Genomic DNA, 13540 nt, shown 5'->3' on the forward strand with positions numbered 1-13540 from the left:
CACCAACGCAATCCCAATAAAACCTTTATTTTATAATTCATACTAAAAATCAGTCAAACAGTGAGTTCACTAAAAATAGTTTCACATCCAAGACAGGCCTACAGCATTTTACATTGTGTCACGGACATGCATCATATGACAGCGTTTTTGACATCAGCATCATCTTTCATAAACTTCCGAGGGAGGAAACGCAGAGATTACGTTTAAGTACAAGAGTGCTAGAGGATTTAGAAGTGGTTCTTTTTAGGGATTGCTGTTGTACCGAGAGATACAATCTTGACTCAGAGTAGCTCTGACAATAATGGAAGAGTGAGGAAAGCTAGCAGGAGTGCTGCTCCGCTGTGTTGCATGACACACCAGGCAGAACAAGCCTGAAGCTTACCTGGAAGGAAAAGCAAAGCCTGATCATTACCTAGAATTCATTTCAATAAATTAAGTATGCTTCCTTGTCAATTCCAAGCAATTAAGTTGCCAATTGTGGTTTACTAGTGCAGCTGCAAAATCTACTTGATCAATAAATATGCAATGTAGCCTTCTTAAGGGAAAAGCAAGATGTAGCCTAATAAATGTTAAGTTTTCACTTACTCTTGTCCACGACTGCAGAGACTGACACACTGGCATTTTGTTTGATGAAACAGGTGTAGTTTCTGGGTTTGTCATCGGAGAAACCTTTCAAATTCAGCTTGCACATGTTTTCCACTATAGAGACATTGGCACGGTTTTTGAAGGTGCTGTCTGGATTGGCGCTCGAGTTGGTAGAGCCAACCAACTTATTCTCGGTCATGTAGTAGCAAATCTTCTGGAGCTTGGGGTCTGAAGCTGGAGTGAACTTGCAGTACATGTCCAGGTTTTGGTCCTTAGTCACACAGAAGGAAAGCTGAAGGGAAGTCTGGGCAGAAGCAACACCTAGAAAACACCAACTTGGCCTTAAGTTGGAGTCATTTAAAACTGGTACACCACTTTTATAATACACAGTAAGTTAGACTGATATTTATCTTGTGTATTTTCATAGGATAACATTACTGCTACCTCATACATGGGTAACTGGAGAAGTTTTTAAAAGAGAACAAAATTAAATGGTTCTCTTTTCTTTGAGAATGTATATGTAAAAATTTACCCAACAGGAAAAAGGTAACAAATGCAGTGTAGTACATCATCCTGACCACAGTATTCCACTCGTACACCTGGAGAACAAACAAGACTAGTTACCTTCCAACAAAATACAGATTACCCCAGTAGTGCACAACATTTGTATCATGCCAAAAACGGGATCATTAAATTATTTAAGAATTTAAAGTCTTCAGCTGCTTAATAAAATTCTTTGCATGTTTGGAAAAAAATAAGATGTATTCCTGGCCAGGTTTAAAAACCAATAAGCTCATATAGCCAGTGCAGCCAATTTCACAAGATGGGTGGGGTCATGACATATCGGAACAGGACAAAAACGTAAGATTATTGTACTAACAAATGCACACGGATACACGGACCCCACCTAAACCACCCAGCGTTCGGTCAAACCCGAGGGACTCGTTTGAACTAAACTGGTATGCGATTTGAAGAACTCCCTCCCTACATGGCAAGACCCCGTGTGCATCTCGAATCAGAGGCAAGACTCGACTCGTGAAGATTCTTTTAAAACCCATTGGGACATTCTTTGGCTAGAACTCGGATTATAAAATGCTCCCAAGAAAAAAAAAAAGTGGTTCAAATATTAAAACACTTAAAAAAAAATGGTCTTTACGCCATCATTTAAAAAAAAAAAAAAAAGATTACGTGTTGTATCTTAAACTTAATCCAAATTCAACGCGTCCTGAACATAAATCAAGGTACCCGGTTCATTTATTTTTTTTCAACTGGGTTACGCTGGGAGTAGCCTAATGGTGACCAGACCGCTACACGCGCGAGCTGAGTTTCAACTGGCGTCTTTGATATATCGATAGGCTATGAAGTCTTTTTGAGTTTGCTGCGGTTCTTACCTTGTCGTTTCTGCTTTCGGATGCTGGAGCTTTTGGTCCGTTATAGAGGCAACTCCCTCAGTGATTACTCAAAGAAGACAGTGGGATGGTGAGATTAAGTAAGAGGAGATTCACGCCCATAGGCTGCTGTGTGTCATTAGTAAAAACTACGACATGCCCAATACCACCAGCTGAAACGTGTGTACTAGTTGATTTCCAAGAAAACAAGTAGCTAGCGCTAGTGTAAATAATCTAGACAAAGTGAACCTTGTGAACAAATGCATATATTCTTGCGAAACCATTTGAGGTGCCTCAGAAAGTCTTTTTTAATTGTGAAACCAAATTCAGAAATAATGCTCTATTAAGCTTTTCCTTTGAAACTGGGTTACTAAAGTAGTCTTCAGAGATCGGGAAGAAACTTTTGGGCTCCAAGTTCAGAGAACTGCCCTTTTTGAAAAGGTGCCTAGTTTCCAGAGGGTTCTGCCAATGTGGCAGTCTAAGCTGCTGCTTATCGTGGGTTGTTCTCTGTTCATGTTTATAGTAGAAACTCGATGCAATCCAATTGAAATAAAAACATAATGATGTTTCTTTGCGCACCAGTTATAGACGAAACGTCATCAGTCTAATGGTGGATCATAAGGCTTTATTTGATTATATGCATAGGCCTACAATATTTCGTATATATATGCAGAGAGAGAGAATTGTAATATTTAATATTATTTTCATATTTACTGTGATGTGTCTCCTTCACTGACACTGGTGGTTATGGTCCTACACCATTTTCAGCAAAGCTGTTTTGTTATATTGATGATGATACTATACAATATTTAAAGTGAATATAAAATGTTTATTATTTTTTTATGCTTACTATTTTCAGAAAGGTGGTTCCTTTAAAGGGGATTATAATTTTTTTGAAAACTCTTGGTCTAAAATGGGTTTCTGACATACAGCATCTCTGTTTCTTCAAATATGTTGTTAGATCTCTGATAAAGCTAAGAATAATTGCAATAATTCATAGCAAATAACAGCACTTTTACATTCATATATGTGTGTTGATGTAAGTAAAAAGATCTGCTGAGGTGTGAAATGTGTGTGCTGGAGCTTGAATATATTGCTATGCAGTATTTTTGAGTCATTAAAATGAAACAGACAAAGCACTACATTTCTAATACTCAGATTATACCTTAAAGCCAATCTTAGGCACTTAAGGTTAGGTTAGTGCAAGGAAGGCTGTGTGAAAAGCAGCTAAACGTGTGGAAGCCCACAGTGCAATTAAGCATGAGCATACAGCAGCTGCACCGTGCATGCGATTGCAATGAAAGACACATTTTTAAATAATTAATCATCACTCATTCTTATGCACTTGTGTTCTGTTCCAGGCCTATATCATTTTCCCCCTAAACGTACCTGAACAAAAAGTCCTTGAATTGTTGTCCACAGAATATTTAGTTGCATCATGTGTGAGTGCTGCAATATAATATGTCAGCAGTGGTGATGTCCTTCAGACAGATCTGTCCTTATTCAAGTGATAAACAGAAGCGTTAAGACAATGATTAACTTGTATGATGCATTTTGCACTTGACAAATTGCAAGGATCGATCAACCAGCCATCCGATAAATGAGATTACAGATTACAATGATTTCACTCAATTATTTCTATAAATATTACAAACATGTCAGCAATAAAAAGTATAATATCTTTTTTAACTACTATATGACTTGATTTGAAGGAAGCACATTAATGATACTGTATTAAGGTCCTATGCATCAAAACAGTAACATATATTTCTTACAACAGAGAATATTTTAGGTGACAAATATTTGGGATGCCTGATCATCTCAAGCTTCTGCATATAATTTTTTTGCAGTCCTTCATCTGAATTCAATGCAAATGACAAACATGCTGCGTCCAGTTATACTAATATGTGACCCTGTACCACAAAACCAGTCTTAAGTCACTGGGGTGTATTTTTAGCAATATCCCAAAAAACATTGTATGGATCAAAATGATTGATTTTTCTTTTATGCCAGAAATCATTAGGATATCAAGTAGATCATGTTCCATGAAGATATTTACACTGTAAATATATCAAAACTTTTTTTGATTAGTTTATGCATAGCTAAGAACTTCATTTGGACAACTTTAAAGGTGATTTTCTCAGTATTTAGATTTTTTTTGCACCCTCAGATTGAAAATTTTCAAATAGTTGTATCTCAGCCAAATATTGTCAGATCCTAATAAACCATACATCAATGTAAAACGTATTTATTCAGATGATGTATAAATCTCAGTTTTTTTGTTTTGTGGTCCATGGTCACATATTACTGTAGATTCAAGAAATTTATTTCATAGATTGTGTTAAGCAGCTACAATATTTGCTGTTTAAATCAACATACATTACGGTCCAAAAATTCAGTAAGTCAGTAAGATTTTTTAAAAATGCTTTTAAAATAAATCTCTTATGCTTACCAAGGCTGCATTTATTTGATTCAAAATTCAATAAAACAGTTCTATTTTTAAAATAGTTTTTAATTTAAAATAGCCATTTTTTATTTGAATATATAAAATAATAATAATTTCTGTGATGGCAAAGCGGTCCAGACTTTAGTGTCACAATATCCTTTAGAAATCATTGTGATGTTCTGATTTGATGCTAGAGAAACACATTTTATTATCAATATCGAAAACACTTGTGCTTACTTTATTTGAAAACTGTACTATATGTTTTTCAGGATTTTTTAAGGAGCAAATCTTTCATAACATTTTAAGTGTCTTTACTATCACTTTTAATCAATTCAATACATCCTTGATGAATAAATGTATTAATTTCTTTGCAAAACTCTTACTGACCTCGAACTTTTGCACAGTAGTGTAGTACAACTGTAGTATTTCACTATGTCTACCTTCAAACACCTGTTAGTTGGATGTCTTTAGATGATTAGAACATGTTAACCATCCTAATTTGCATTGTATACAAATGTTCTTTCATGTTTAATATTGAACAGCATTTTGGACATACTTGAGTGGGTCACATGCATCGTGTCTAGTTTGTTTTTTGTTTTGACTGTGAATCCTGAACATGTGACAATGATGATCTCCAGAGAAACTTTAAGAAAAACAATAACATGAAAGTCAACATAGCCATGTAAGATGAAAAAAAAAAAAAAAAATGTGAAAGGCAGTTAAATGTGAGAATGGCTTTGAGTTTTAGCCTGTTCGATGTTGATCTGGTCATGCTGACAGAAGCCCAAGGGAAACAGGAAGTGATATCACAACAGCAATCATCCATGGTCCAGTGTGAAAGAATATGCTTAATGCAGAGCACACCAGAAGATTTCCTGTTTGAAACAGAGAGACAAATAATAAACAGCAGAGCAATGACTTGACAGCAGACAGATTGCAAAAGACCACAGATTTTGAAAGAAGAAAATGTCACAAGCAGTGACACCCCTTTAATTTAAATGTGAACAGGCATTGGATGATTCCTAGTAATACTTATTGTCTTTCAGCATATGTTAATGAGGTCTTTCTGAAGCATGTTCAAACTCACTTTGGTGGAATGCCATGCTATTCTCCTTCCAGGTGCTGCCCTGATAAACCCTGCAGGTGTAGGTATATGCGCGGTCATCGGACATGGGCATCCATGTGAGGCGACAAATGTTAGGTGACACCAGGGTCACATTGACTCGGCGTCGGGTCTCAATAGGTGGGATCATGTGGACCGGAGTGTTTGGGTAGGTGGATCCCATGAGTCGCCCATCCTGTTTGAACTCACAGAATGGCCCAGGGATCTTGTGGGTCTCTGGGAATTCACAGTCAACCCGGAGGTTCTTCTCAATGTAAGTAAGGCAGGAGTACATCTGTGGCCCTCGAGGGGTGTTCCAGAACCAAGAGTTAAAATCCAAGAAGCTGGGTTTCTGGTATGGATCTGTTGCAGTGATCCCACCCACCATACACGACAGACATGCTACTGGGAGAAAAGCACAAGCACGAAATATGAAATATGATTTTGGGATTTGCCAATGCTTATGGAGCAATAAATATTTTCAGGAATAAGATGAGCATTTTGTTGTTTTTATAGAATAATTATGTGCCTCTCTACATATATTTCTGATATGTAGCCTATTATAGAAGCATTTTTACTATAAACAGACATAAAGAAGTGTTTGAGTACAACTCAGAACAGCTGACATCAAAGTTTTTACATGCTTATAAAAAGACTAATTAGAATAGAATAAATGGAAACTATTTTTAAGAAGCAGATGTAAGGAAGGGGAACTGGACTTGATTCGTGCCCAGTACTGTATTCTAACCCTGTGATGTTTAGATCAGCTGTCTCTACTTCCTGCTGCAGTGCACATTGGTTGTTCTTAGCTATAGTGTTATTTGTGTGTTTCCATGCTTAAGAAAATAAAAGCATGACGACAATACTGTATAATAGTACTTTTGATTGAATTTTGACACTTGATATGAAAACATGCTTTACACTCTTCTGTTGTTCGGTCATTTAAATAAAATAAAATCTTTTGTTTTAGTTTTATTTATTTTTTTCTTGGTAAAGGTTTTGGCACTTGCTATGTGAACACACACACAAAAAACGATGGGCATGATTCAAAAAAGTAAAAAAAAAAAGCCCTGCTTGTATTGTTCTCGATCAAAAATGGCCACTTTGGAAATTAATTTGGGGAGTGAAATGTATCTAGTGGAAACGTTTGGTATTGCGCCCAAACAAATTCTTACTGAAATGTTGAGATATCAGACTCAAATTTGGAACACAACTTGTTTAGATTTATGGCTTTGACTCTCTTGCTGTTGTTAGAACAAAACATGTTGAAAATAAATATTTTAGATTCAATTTCAAAATAGTATTTTGTAATTTTTTTCATAATACTCAGCTTGAAATTAACTTTAACGTTTTGTTTCACTTTTTTAATGTTTTCACTTCAGCAATAATCTGCCAAGAGACCAAATTTAAGTCTGTACCCCAAATCATTCAAAATGTATGACAGTTTAAGTTATTTTCTCAAAAAGTGGATAACAGGTAAATTTAGGACCATATAAAGATTAAGTTATGCTATTATAAATTGAAATAATGAAGTACAAAAAAAAAGTAATAATAATATATAAGATCAATTACATTAAGAAAAATAGGGTGAATTTTCACTCCATCCTGACTTGAAATGAAAAATTAGGAATTTCCTTAAATAGAAATCCCCCTGCAGTGTGTCAAAAAGTTTTTAAATAATATTCCTTGTAGGTAAAATGTAGGAACTTTCTGCATTAATGTTATTTGAAGTAATCTTGGGAAGAAAAATTGTCCTTTCACCTGCAGTTATTGCATTCATTCCTTTATTTTCGCTTTACAGTTAAAATGTTAAAGGACATGTTACTTACAAAACAAAAAACAAGCTGCTGGTGAGGGATAAGACTTCATTGCTTCTTCTGTATAGAGTCCAAGTTTCCTTCTTTAAACAGCTGTAGAAAAAAAATGAAACATGTTGGACGTAGGCCTATACACAAACACACGCATGAGCACCGAGACGTTAAATATAGAACCTGGGAAGGTCATTACGTATTTTATCGGTGACCGCCTGATACCTCAGTATCAGACATCTCACTCACACACATTTCAAATAGACTAGCTCTATTCAAAACGGGGGTTTACAAGTAGCCTAACAAATTCCGTCGGGCACTAAATTACCGCATACCGCAGACCGACCCATCCCATATCTGTTCAAGGATAGTGCAGCTCACTGAATGTCCATATTTCTCATACTGAAACAAACGCTTTGGCTTTTGAAAACACATGCAAATGCGGACTACGATATAGCCTAGTTAAAGGACAATGTTCGTGTTACCTTCAAGCCGATATATTCGCACGTCACGGTACTCTAGTTCCACAAAAGATGCGAGTCGATGGAGATGCTGATGCTGAGGAAGCTGCAGCTCGAGCAAAGACTGCAGCCGCCGGGTCCTGCATGCACGAATATTACTTACAGCTTACAGCGACAACTCTGTCTCTGATTAACCTTGAATATCTTGTTATATATTTTCTCTTTTATTAAAATAAGTGGGAACCCTTTACATTGCTTATATTGAGCTTGTTGCTATAAATATAAACCGATTTTAGAGATGATTAAGGATGTGGTAGGCCTAACTTCTAAAAGACCCTATAGGACTAGATGGGATATATTTGGTCATCTGACTGTGGAAATTTAGTCAGTCGTAAATCACGCAAATGATGACGCGTCAGATTTTAGAAATTGTGCTTGTCAGTGTTAAGATTTCCACCAGCAGAGGTCGCTTTACACTAGAAAAATTAGAGGTTCAGTTATACTTTTTACATGCAATGGAGCTGAACGAAGTTTAGGACACACTCATTTCAGGTTTTGGAGTCTCGACTGATGAGCTGAAGATCTGAATCAAATGTGTTTGATTATGGAGACATGGAAAACATGCAGTGTTGGGCGCCTCCAGTAATGTGGTTGGGAAACTACCTTGTAAATACAAAACACTAACTTGAGTTTTGTATTCACAATGCAGGTTATAAGTAAACTACACCTATTAGAGAAGAAAAAGAAAGAAAAAAAACATTGAGAAATCTAATTCCAAATGGCTAATGTGTGTTAAGTATATTTAAGTAAATATTTAAGAAAAATAAGTAAGCCTATATTTAAGTAAAAATGGTCATAGCACACATTCATATAAGCCTATACATATAATCTTATATTGGCCTACTACAGTAACTATTTGGTTTATTTAAAAACAGAACTATAATAAACCAAACCTCATGATATTTTCCTGTTTTCAAAACCCATATTTTTTTCTGATGAACATATTTATTGGTTATTTAGCAAAGTTTTATATTCACAAGTCAAAAACAATTCAAAAGAAGCCATCATATATTACCCTTTTATAACAACGATCTTAAAATACATTTTGAAACCCTTTCTAATATAAGAGCACAAAATTCTGTTAATTTTCATGTTTTTATATAACCAACCCTAATTAAACCTGAACAAGGCAATCAGTGTTTTCGGGATTACTAGATAGATACAGGCAGGTGAGTTTTTATGAGGGCTGAAGATAAACTCTGCAGGATTGTGGCCCTCCAGGACCGGAGTTGCCTATCTCTAGCTCTTTCTCTTCTGTTGCAGCTCTTCTCTCAGTCTTTGCATCTGTTGTACAATGCTTCCCTCTATCGTGCTGGAGTGACGATCATGACCGGTGTTCTGTCGATGTTTCTACCAATTAGATTGTGTTTTATTAAAGTCTACACCTATCTTAGGCCCAGTCATAGACAGTGCTTAATTTGTAAATTGCGAGGTCCTGGAACAAAGCGGGGTAACGGATCCGGCACGCGATTACAGGAGGGAGAGGTAACGGAGCACTCGCGCAATCACATTGCTAGACCAGTTTAAAGGGTTAGTTCACCCAGATAGCAAAATTATGTAATTAATAACTTACCCTCATGTTGTTCCAAACCCGTGAGACCTCCGTTTATCTTTGGAACACAGTTTAAGATATTTTAGATTTAGTCCGAGAGCTCTCAGTCCCTCCATTGAAGCTGTGTGTACGGTATACTGTCCATGTCCAGAAAGTTAAGAAAAACATCATCAAAGTAGTCCATGTGACATCAGAGGGTAAGTTAGAATTTTTTGAAGCATCGAAAATACATTTTGGTCCAAAAATAGCAAAAACGACGACTTTATTCAGCATTGTCTTCTCTTCCGTGTCTGTTGTGTGAGAGAGAGTTCAAAACAAAGCAGTTTGTGATATCTGGTTCGCGAACGAATCATTCAGTTCACCAAATCGAACTGAATCGTTTTAAACGGTTCGCATCTCTAATAAGCATTAATCCACAAATGACTTAAGCTGTTAACTCCCTCTGAGTTCAAACAAACCAATATCCCGGAGTTCATTTACTCAAACAGTACACTGACTGAACTGCTGTGAAGAGAGAACTGAAGATGAACACCGAAGACAGAAATCCTGTTCACCAACAGGAGCACATTCTACATTTTCATTGGTTTTCTGTGGCTTGCCAAAAAAAAAAACTATTACAGTAAGTGTTTCAAGTCAAGTCAAGTCACTTTTATTGTCACATCACCACAGCACATGTGCCTTGGTGGGTGAAATTCTTGGGAGCGTGCTCCAGAAATTGCAGAAACAATTAACATATAATCATACAGACTTCAGCAGGTGAAAATGTGCAATATGCACATACATATAGTCAGTACACACAGTGTACTATTAAACATACTTACAGCTAACACTACACATTATACATAGAATGTACATATTCTACATTATGTAAACATATATACGCATAAAAATATGCTAAAGGTGCAACAGATTGTACATGAATTGGATATAGAAAATGTCATGGATGTGCATCGGATGGTATCCAGTGGTAACAGGTAGATTATTGTATTAAATGCAGTGTGTATGTATAGTCCAGTGTTGAACTGTTGAAGTTAAAGTGTAGTGTGTGGCATACTATATTGTAGGAGTATGCTGTAGGGTGCTGTAGGGTGTATTAGATCTGACTGTTCATTAGTATGATAGTCTGAGGGAAAAAGCTATCGCTCAGTCGGCTAGTGCAGGATCGGATGCTGCAGAGACGTCTTCCTGAGGGCAGCAGAAAGAGAAGTTCTGTGGGACGGGTGGCTGGAGTCACTGATGATCCTCCGGGCTTTCCTTATACACCGCCTGGTGTAGATGTCCTGGAGGGAGGGAGGCTCACCTCCAACAATTTATGGTTGCCAGCGGTGCTGTTTCCAGACCAGGCAGTGATGCAGCCCGTCAGGATGCTCTCTATAGTGCAAGTGTAGAATGCTCTGAGGATGCTGTTGGAGCTGTGTGTGTCTGCACAGTCGTGTGTGTACAGGGAGTACAGGAGTGGATATGTGAGTTTGATAAATTCTCTAAATTTGATAAAGTCATACATTTTATGTAGGCAGGTTAGGTACATATATTGTAGACCTTCTTGACAAAACCAAGAGTAAATGCCATTTCTGTGACAACAATTACATTTTAATATTGAGTCAGAAAACATAATTTGAAGTAGGCTTCAAATATCAATAAACTAAGATACAAATACATATAGATACTTGTTTCTGGCAGGTCTTTGAAAGGTGTCACCATGCAACCTGCAAAACAAGAATAACAAGTTGGTGAAACAATTTTAATTGGTTATGAGTTCAGTTATAGCATGATTAATAATCATATGATAACATCTTAAGCTCTTACCTTGTTTCTGCAGATGTTGTTCAAATGCATTTTGCCTTTGTATAATCTTGTCACATTTAAAACAATACCAGTGACTTCTTTTTTTATCAGTTTTTTTTTCTTCACAAAAGCATGGTACTGTGAAAAAAAACTGGAAGCGTAAAATGCCAGTAATTTATGATGCAACTAATATTAAAATGGATAAAATTCAACAATACAACAATGCACCTAAATAATGCATAACTGGCAAAAAAGCTGGGAGTGAGTATATAATTATGTTTATATAGTTGCAATTATACATCATATTTACAGTTTATATAATGTATTATTTATTACATTGGTATACACAATCATACCATTTTAAAAATGCAAACACGTCAGCACTGGAGGCCTAATGTATATTATACTAACACTACAATGTACAGAGTAGGCCACTAGCACTGCAAATTATATATTTAGTAATAAGCAATTGGCACATGTCACAAGTTTATTGACACAAACCACTCTCCACTGACACATGCCACTTGAAAACAGCTGAACTGTCCAATTTTCATTGGCATGTGTCAGTGTAGAGTGTCATGTGTCACAAGTTTTAGTGATGCTTAAGTGACTCATGCCACTCTCCGCTGACACATTATTTACAAGTTTATTATTTGTTTTTCAAACATGATGTCAAGATGTGACACTGTATATGAGTGGCAGATGACACTGAATGTTGTGCAGTAGCCTACCAGTGCTTTTGTATGTGGGTGATCACGCAGACTACCAATTATTCGATACACACCAGAAAAAATTATCTTGGATCACTACGAATACCTTAACACTTGTATCCGTTACTGTTATCCTTTATTTGTGTTTGACGCTACGTGCACGTCAGTAGGTGTCAGTATAAATTTAACATTGGCCAGTGCCAGATTACTTTAACATTTTATATAGTAATATATTCATTATATATAAATTAAATGTAATTCAGTTTATAATTGTAAATGTTTTTTATGGCCTCTGCATAGTCTCTATATTATTTTATAATTACAAATGATACAACTATCAAATCTATGCAAAAATATATATATATTTTTTTACATATTTACGTATTTGATTGCATTGCAAAAAGCAGTCAACTGGAAATAAACTTACCATGAAAAATGGTGACACATTTTAATCTCAATATAGGAACTCAATATTTGTTGTACAAATGAACTCCGTGATGTAATAAGACGTATGTTTGACAATAACATACTGTTAATTCAGTATCGTTCTGCCATTAAGTGAGTGTGTCACGCAATCTACATTATGCAGCGACACCCAACAGCAGGTGTCAGTCACTACCGAAGTTGAAACACGCACCGCAGCAACTGACACATGACGCAGTATATTGGCGTGTCACAGCTTTTAGTGACACATGCCACTGTCCAATGATACATGCCACTGAAAACCGACATGTGTCAGGTTTTAGTGACACATGCCACTGCACACTGACACATGCCACTGAAAACCGACATGTGTCAGGTTTTAGTGACACATGCCACTGCACACTGAAACATGCCAATGGCATCTGTGCGTCAGATGTCATGTCACATAATGTTAAAACTGCTGTTGGTTATTTTCGTAGTTTGTTGAGTTTAAGCAACCAAATACACACAATATGATGTCTGATGGTTGTTGACAAATAAAACGGTTTCATGGCACACTCTACTAAAATACAGGGGGGAAGGAAAGAAAGGGGGTGGGGGTAATCTATAATTAAACAACACTGCATCCTCAGTGTTTGTGTTGTATCAGACACGTGCAATTAACATTAGGCTATATAAAACAAGCTCAAATGGAGTTAACAAGGTCTTTGGCTGGCGAATGAGGAGATCTGTGTTTTGTCCGCATCCGAGGCACGTGCAGCGCATTTTATGCTATCATCGCCTTTTAAAGGCTATATATAACGTTTAGTGTTGCTATATGGTCGCTTAGTTTTTCTTGTTGTTTGGTAAACTTAGCCAATGTCTCATGATATAAACAATAAAGCGCTTATGCACAGGATATTCAAAAACGTACAAAAGTATATTGACTAGATGGCAAAAAAACGTACTTCTCCAGTCTTCAAACACACACAGACAATAGCCTTTACAGACATAGTGTTTGAGTAAAGAAAATGCTGTAGCTACTATTCAAACAGTTATTAGTTTGCCCTTGCTTTGCAGATAAGCGGAGATCTGTCTCCTCCAGGCTGTGCGCGCGCGTCAATCTGAGTGAAGGCACGTGAAGTGACGAGGCTTCGCAAGAGCTTGAAGATCCAATGGCGTTACGAAGTTTTACAAGCTCCTTTAAATACTTATCATTGGTTAAATATTTCTAAAACCCT

The 13540-nt window shown here is 36.5% G+C and overlaps 2 protein-coding genes across 3 annotated transcripts; both read right to left on the reverse strand.

Annotated features, from left to right (window-relative positions):
- Positions 1 to 8: 8 nt before the first annotated feature.
- Positions 9 to 2069, reverse strand: thy1 (Thy-1 cell surface antigen). Its single transcript, XM_059549204.1, has 4 exons — positions 1977 to 2069; positions 1118 to 1184; positions 586 to 906; positions 9 to 382 (listed from the first exon to the last, which is right to left on the reverse strand). The coding sequence occupies exons 2-4, from the start codon at positions 1155 to 1157 to the stop codon at positions 282 to 284; spliced, it is 462 nt and encodes a 153-aa protein (XP_059405187.1). The 5' UTR covers positions 1158 to 1184; positions 1977 to 2069; the 3' UTR covers positions 9 to 281.
- Positions 2070 to 4917: 2848 nt separating this feature from the next.
- On the reverse strand, positions 4918 to 8146 carry si:ch211-215c18.3 (uncharacterized). 2 transcript variants are annotated; one of them, XM_059549206.1, is made up of 4 exons: positions 7815 to 8146; positions 7351 to 7431; positions 5507 to 5923; positions 4918 to 5294 (listed from the first exon to the last, which is right to left on the reverse strand). In XM_059549206.1, the coding sequence occupies exons 2-4, from the start codon at positions 7388 to 7390 to the stop codon at positions 5188 to 5190; spliced, it is 564 nt and encodes a 187-aa protein (XP_059405189.1). In that variant the 5' UTR covers positions 7391 to 7431; positions 7815 to 8146; the 3' UTR covers positions 4918 to 5187. The 2 variants fall into 2 exon arrangements, with proteins under 2 accessions (XP_059405189.1, XP_059405188.1); XM_059549205.1 differs by having other exon boundaries at positions 5507 to 5926.
- Between the last annotated feature and the right edge of the window lie 5394 nt (positions 8147 to 13540).

The sequence above is a fragment of the Carassius carassius genome, chromosome 5, assembly GCF_963082965.1.
Source record: "Carassius carassius chromosome 5, fCarCar2.1, whole genome shotgun sequence".
Lineage (NCBI taxonomy): Eukaryota > Metazoa > Chordata > Actinopteri > Cypriniformes > Cyprinidae > Carassius > Carassius carassius.